Source organism: Myotis lucifugus, unplaced genomic scaffold (genome assembly GCF_000147115.1).
Source record: "Myotis lucifugus unplaced genomic scaffold, Myoluc2.0 scaffold_7595, whole genome shotgun sequence".
NCBI lineage: Eukaryota > Metazoa > Chordata > Mammalia > Chiroptera > Vespertilionidae > Myotis > Myotis lucifugus.
Window position 1 is genome coordinate 1 of NW_005878643.1, and position 7,533 is coordinate 7,533.

Below are 7,533 nucleotides of genomic sequence, written 5' to 3' on the forward strand. Positions count from 1 at the left end.
GGGTTTGATTCTGGTCAAGGGCACATGCGTGGGTTGTGGGCTCGATCCCCAGTAGGGGGCGTGCAGGAGGCAGCCGAGCAATGATTTCCTCTCATCACTGATGTTTCTCTCTCTCTCTTCCTCTCTGAAATTAATGAAAAAATATTTTTAAAAATTTAATAAATGAAGTGCTCAACACTACTTCACAAAACAGATAACTGAAGCATTTTAGTATATGTAATTACACCTTAAATGCAAAGAGGAAAAAAACAGAAAATTGACCTGACTTTATCAGCCTGTCAATGAACTTGGAGGGAGGGAGAAGGTAGTGCTAACTTCTAAGATGCACCTTAAACTAGAAAAGTCTATAAGTTGGCTTGGGTTCAGCCTTGGCTCTACCACTTACTAGCACTATCACTTTAGGCAAAACTTCACTCCTGTGTTTTTAGTTTCTTCATCTGTAAAACAGGGGCAATAATAATACTTACACATCACAGGATTGTTCTTAAGATCAAATGAGATGTAATACATATAAATTCCTAGAACAATTGCTGGCACAAAGTAAATAATTAGGACTAGCTATGGTTAGTCATCATCATCATCATCATCATCATCATCAACAACACCATCGTCATTTGAAAGAACAAATGTTCTTTTTAAAGAGAATAAATAACTTATCCTCCCCATTCCTAGAAAGGAAAAAAGCCAAGACACTGTATTATAAAGTATTCTTTATATTCTTTATTAATAGAATGAAATAATGGAGGCAGGAGACAAGTGACAATAAAAACAGTCATATAAAAAGAAAGAACAGTGAAGGAAGAAGGAGCTAAGGTCTAAAACCCAAACTGGGAAATACAAAATTCTAGCTCAACTTTTGTTTTGTAAAATCTCTAAAAACTGCATAAATCTTGAAGTAAAGGTTTCTAGATATCAGAGAGACACAAATGTTTCAAATATTAAACGAAATGCAACAAAGACAAACACACATATAGAGACTGAGACATATGGAGCGTGTCATATAAAAGACTGACAGAGAAAAAACAGAACAGAGATGTAGACAGGAAATAAAACAAGAATCCATGCCCTGTTTCCAAGTGATAGGTAAGACTTCCCAACCAGCCAGTTCCCCCATCTCCCATCTCCTTCCTTCCAACTCCAAGAAACTTACATTGAAAGATGCCAGGGCCTCAGAGACACTCTTCTCAATGAACTCATCAGTGATTCTTCGGGAAGGATGTTCGTTAAACACGGAGTTCATTAGTGCAATCTTCGCAGCGCTCCGCCGGGCCTCCGCTTTAGTGGGGCAAAACTAGGCAGGGGAGAGAGAGCATGTGTGTATGTGTGCGCAATGGGAGGGAAACACTTGGGGTAGAAGACACTTGGACACTCTGGATAAATCACTTGTTCAACACTCCCTCCAACGTTTTTATTGTAAATGGTGGGGGCATTTGGAAACATAATTTTGATTCAACATCCTGAAGTTATTAAAGAACTGGAGATGGCTATATAGCTCATACCAAATTGAAAGCAGAATGAGGAAGGCTGCTGAAGTTAGCATATAATCACTGGATATGAAAAATAGCCCTGTTTAAACTGTCAACAGAATTAATTGCTCAAAAGCCAGATTCTGGCCAGCCTGTTAGAAATCTGTGTCTTGTTCTCTTTTTCTGTGGACGGGCAAGACTTTTTTCATCCCTCTGGATAACCCAAGATTAGAACAAACGGAGTCTAGGCTGCTTCTGCAGTGGGGACGCTAGTCTCATCTGGGACTCTTGGCCTTCCCTTTTAGCTTGAGCAGTTCTCCCAATAATGTAATGAATCAAGGAGCTATCCCTGAGCAGAGCCCAAGGTCTGAAGAAGGAATCTATAGTCTTCTTTATCCCCCGTGGACACAAGGAGAAGAGGGGTGTCTAGGGAAAGGAAGGCTGACCTAATGAAAGCAAGAAAAATTAAAAATTCATATTTTTACATTGTCTCCAACATAGGTATCGTGGGACAGTCTGATTTCACCATTCAACTTCAGACCCCTAGGCACCAGAGTATTCCTTTATAATTCATCTTCACTGGCTGCTTCAAAGGCCTCTGTGCCCTTCGTCATTTTTAAAAATATATATTTTTATTGATTTGAGAGAGGAAGGGAGAGGGAGATAGAAACATAAATGATGAGAGTGAATCATTGATTGGGCATGTGCCCTGACCAGGAATCAAACCCGTGACCTCAGTTCTTGGGTCAACGCTCAACTGCTGAGCCACACCCAGCTGAGCCCCTTTGTCATTTATGATTAGGATTAGAGGGAAGGAGGTAAGTGATGTTACAATTTTTAAAAGTAGCCCAGGATATGTTTGCTACTTAACCATCCTTAATTATCAATAATTCCCAATTTCCTTTAGCTGACAGGTCTCTCTCAGACGGTATATGGAGCTTGGTACATTAACCCTAAATCTTGCTTCTTCAATTTCTCTGTTTCTACTTTTCTATTTACTAGCCTGCTGTCCACTCTACTGTCTAATGCTGTTTCTGAGAGGTCATCAATGAAAAGAACCAATGGAAGAAATTTCAGCTGCCAAAGTGAATATAAAACAGATCATCCAAAAGGGGCCACAACAGATAATCCTACTCTTTCAGGAAATAAGAGAAATCAAATTACTACCATGGTTCAGCTTTGGGCATCACCATAAAATAATCAAGTCCTTATTCAGCAATATAATGAGGTCTGAGAAGGGAAGGGAAGATCTTACTCTGTAGAAGAGAAAGCATAGACATTAGTCATTCTGGGCACTTACTTATTTCTCTGAAATGGCTGAGGCTCTAAGGGGGAAATTTAGCCATCTGATTTTAAATGAAGCTCCCTGGGGGCCGTTTCTATTTGGGGCAGGAACTGAGCTGTAATGGCACTCATTCATGCAACAGATTTATTAAGTGCCTATTATTATTATTATTTAAAATATATTTCCTTATTGATTTCAGAGAGGAAGGGAGAGGGAGAGACAGAAACATCAATGATGAGAGAGAATCATGGATTGGCTGCCTCCTGCACGCCCCCTACTGGGGATCGAGCCCACAACCTGGGCATGTGCCCTTGGCCAGAATAGAGCCTGGGACCCTTCAGTCCGCAGGCCAACGCTCTATACTCTATACTGAGCCAAACCGATTAGGGCTTATGTGCCTACTTAAGTGCTGAGTTTCATGGTAGGGATTTAAAACTGAACAAGGGGCCTGGCCAGTGTGGCTCAGTTGGTTGGAGCACCATCCCATACACCAAAAGGTGGCGGGTTGGCCCTAGCTGGTTTGGCTCAGTGGATAGAGCATCAGCCCGCGGGCAGAAGGGTCCTGGGTTCAATTCCGGTCAAGAGCATGTACCTCGGTTGCAGGCTTGATCTGGCCCGAGTGGGAGGCAACCAAACAATGTGTCTCTCTCACATCCATCTTTCTCTCTCTCTGTCTCTCCCCCTCCTTTCCACTCTCTCTAAAAATCAATGAAAAAATATCCTCGGGTAAGGATTAACAACAACAAAAACACAAAAGGTGGCGGGTTCAGTTCCTGGTAGGGGCACATACCCAGGTTGCAGGTTCGATACCCAGTCAGGGTGCGTGCATGGGGCAGCCGATTGATGTTTCCCTCTCACATCACTATCTCTGTCTTTGTGTCTTTCTCACCCTCCCTCCCTTCCTCGCTCTCTCTAAAAAACAACAAAACAAAACAAAACCACAAAAACCATTCAATAAAATCCAATTAATTAATTTAAAAAACTGAACAAGGAAGAAGACAGACGCTATCTCTGCCTCCATGGAGTGTCATCCCCCAGGAGAGATAAACAATTATGACATGTTAGGAGAAGTTCAAGGTGTTTGGAAGCACACAGCAGGGCTTATAACTTTGTCTAAGGGCTATACAAACCATCTGGAAAACAGAACAAACATGTCTATTCTCTTTTCTAAATTCCTATTCAGACTCTAAGTTAACATTTCAGAGGGCTTCCTTCCTATCTGTAATGTAAAGAATCCATTTGCCCTAGCTGGTTTGGCTCAGTGGATACAGCGTCGGCCTGCAAACTGAAAGGTCCCGGGTTCGATTCCGGTCAAGGGCGCATGCCCGGGTTGCGGGCTTGATCCCCACTGGGGGACTTGCAGGAGGCAACCGATCAATGATTCTCTCTCATCATTGATGTTTCTATCTCTCTCTCCCTCTTCCTTTCTCTCTGAAATCAGTAAAAATATATTTAAAAAAGAATCCATCTTTGATGATAATATTTACGCTATTCAAATTTCTCATCACCCTATAATAGCAACCACTCTTCATCATCATATATTACAGGTCTTTCATATAACTGTAGAATGCTAGTACCGGTACTAGAAAGACTTTAGAAATAATCTAACCTCTCTCCTTCGTATGATAGATGGGAAAACTGAGGCCCAGAGAAGTTACCTGACTTGCCTGCTGGCAGTCAAGGGAATAAGAATGTGAATATCCTAACTCTTGGCTGAGTAACATTTCCACCCAAACATTGCTTTCCTTAGTAAATGCCTATGAAAACAAACTTGGGGCAAGGAGTATTATTCTATGTTCTCAAAAAGAGATGGCCGGAACTTGAAAAGCCAGATTAGAACATGGGTTAGGTGCTGGTAGTCTGATATACTGAATCAGGGCATTATTAATCACTGTTCAAATTCAGAGTGGGTTTGCATTTTTGCAGGCTAAAAAGAAAAGCTTGCTATGAGGTTCTTTTGTGGTCAAATGAGCCTGAGATGCTTACCAGAATGATTTGCTCAGAATTGGTTCAGGTCTTCAAATATGTGATTTCAAACAGAGATTTAATGGCCAAAGTGATAGAGAAAGCCATTACTAGCACCTAAGCAATTATCTTCTTTCTTTCATTAAATTTATTAGGGTTAGTAAATGTTTAAATGCTTTTAAATGGTGATAGGTAGGGAGCTAAGGAGAGTAGACTAATACATTGATTAGGGTTAATAGGGTCATATAGGTTTCAAGTGCACATTTCTATGATACGTGATCTGTATATTGTGCATTGTATGCCCACCATCCAAAGTCAAAGCAATTACCTTTGCTACTGCAATTACCTTTGCTACTGCAATTACCTTTGCTACTGCTGCTTTGCAACTCTTACCTGGAAACTCCCAAAGCAACTTCCCCCAGGCAGGGTGACGTAGCAGACATAGGGAGGGGTGTTGGAGGGAACCATCTCATAAACCACAAGAGCGCCATTCTTCAGGTCAGCCCCACGGGACTGCTTCATCTGCCAGAATTCCTGAAGCGCCTCCACCACGTTCACTACAAAAGAGAAGTAGATAGTGCAGCCAAGGGAACAATTCCAAGTGGTGCTCTGCTTGAATAGAGGGTCTGTAACCTGTACCTACGTTAAGAGTCTACCCTCCTAAGTCTCTACCTATCACCATTTAAAAGCATTTAAAAATTAATAAACTTAGACTGTAAGTCCATTTGCATGCCTGCCCTCCTCCCCCACCTTTCTAGTCCACATTTTGAGTAGTTCAAAGGAAAGTAACTTAAACATTGAAGGCAGCATTTCCAAGGTCAGCAGACCATTATCACTGCCTGATGAAGTGCAAGTAGATTATTCCACAATTGGCCAGCTGCCCTAGAATAATAATAGTCACCACAGTAATGTGTTAACATTTACTGAACACTTACTGTGTGTCACCCATTTCACAACCTTATGAGGCAGATACTTTAAAAAAATATGTACATATTTTTTTTAATTGATTTCAGAGAGGAAGGGAGGGGGAGACAGAGACAGAAACATCAATGATGAGAGAGAATCATTGATCGGTTGCCCCCTGCACACCCCCCGCTGGAGATCGGGCCTGCAACCTGAGCATGTGCCCTGACTGGGATTGAACGGTGACCTCCTGGTTCATAGTTGACGCTCAACCTGGAGGATTTCACTGATGAGGGAAATGAGGCATAGAGAAGTTAAATAACTTGCCCAAGGACGTAATAGCTAGAAAGCAGCAGAGCAAGAATTCAAACCCAGGAAGTCTTGGTTGCAGTCAATGTTCTTAACCATTATATAATATTGTCATTCAAGGAAATATGGTCGTATTAGCCATTCTCAAGCGTATGCTTCTGGCAAGCAAACCCATGGCCAGATTCCTTTTACCTCCTGGAATACTATGTGTATATTATATATCTATAAATAAAAGCCTAAGCAACCGGCTGACCGGCCGACTGGCCAGTAGCTATGATGCGCACTGACCACCAGGAGGATTGGGCTGAAACCGGCTCTCTGACTTCCCCCGAAGGGTCCCGGATTGCGAAGGGCGCAGGCCAGGCCAAGGGACCCCACTGGTGCACGAATCCATGCACCGGTCCTCTAGTATATATATAATTTATATAACATATATGTAAATGTAATTTATCTAAACTAATAAAAGAGAAACATGGTAATTGGCGTACGACCGCTACCCTTCCCATTGGCTAATCAGCATATCCTTATGCAAATTAACTGTCAGCCAAGATGGCGGCCAGCAGCCATGCACTGAAGCCAGCAGGGAGGCTTGCTTCCTCCAGGAACTGCAGACTCCAACGTTCCCCGCCTCACTTGCCGGCCTCTCAACTGCAACTCTAAGCAACTATTACTATGTTGCAAATAAGAAGTTAAACAAAACTGGCTTTCAGTCAGCCCCGGACCGCAACATTGTATCCATGTTTTCAGCAGCGAGGCCTCAGAGCTAAAGCTGGCCCAGAATAAAAAAAAAAAAAAAAAGAAAACAAGGAGCGGTTGGGAGCTTTTAGTCAACTGCCAGCGGGAAAACAGCCCTCAGCCCCTCAGCCAGACTGGCCAGGCACCCCAGTGGGGACCCCCACCCTGATCCAGGACACCCTTCAGGGCAAACCAGCCGGCCCCTACCCGTGCACCAGGCCTCTATTCTATATAGTAAAAGGGTAATATGCCTCCCGGCACCGGGATCAGCGGAGCAGCGAGGCTCCCGGCACCGGGATCAGCATGACAGGGGAAGGCGCCCCAACCCCCTCATCAGCCCTGCTCTGTGCCTGATAGGGGGGGAGCTCCCCAACCCCCTGATCGGCCCTGCTCTGTGTGTGACAGGGTGAGGCGCCCCAACCCCCCGCCCCACGGGCCCTGCTCTGTGTGTGACAGGGTAGAACCATAACCTCTCCATGGGCCCTGCCCTGAGTGTGACAGTGGCAGTGCCCCAACCCCCTGATCGGCCCTGCTCTGTGGGTGATAGAGGGTGGCACCCCAACCCCCCTCCACGGGCCTTGCTCTGTGTGTGACAGGGTAGAGCCATAATCTCCCCATTGGCCCTGCCCTCAGTGTGACAGGGTGCAGCGCCCCAACCCCTTGATCCGCCCTGCTCTGTGTGTGACAGGGGGCAGTGCCCCAGCTCCCCTATTGGCCCTACTCTGTGAGTGACAGGGGGGAGCTCCTCAACCCCCTGATGGGCCCTGCTCTGTGAGTTACAGGGGGCAGCGCCCCAACCCCCTGATCGGCCCTGCTCTGTGCGTGACAGGGGGTGGCGCCGCATCCACCGCCATCGACCCTGCCTTGAGT

The 7,533-nt window shown here is 44.6% G+C and overlaps 1 protein-coding gene across 1 annotated transcript; it reads right to left on the reverse strand.

The window, feature by feature from the left end:
• Window positions 1-1,150: 1,150 nt before the first annotated feature.
• On the reverse strand, window positions 1,151-5,289 carry LOC111824810 (LIX1-like protein; the record flags this gene model as incomplete). Its single annotated transcript, XM_023749389.1, has 2 exons — window positions 5,110-5,289; window positions 1,151-1,291 (listed from the first exon to the last, which is right to left on the reverse strand). Coding segments are annotated over exons 1-2 (270 nt in total), but the record flags the coding sequence as incomplete, so codon positions are not given.
• Window positions 5,290-7,533: the final 2,244 nt, after the last annotated feature.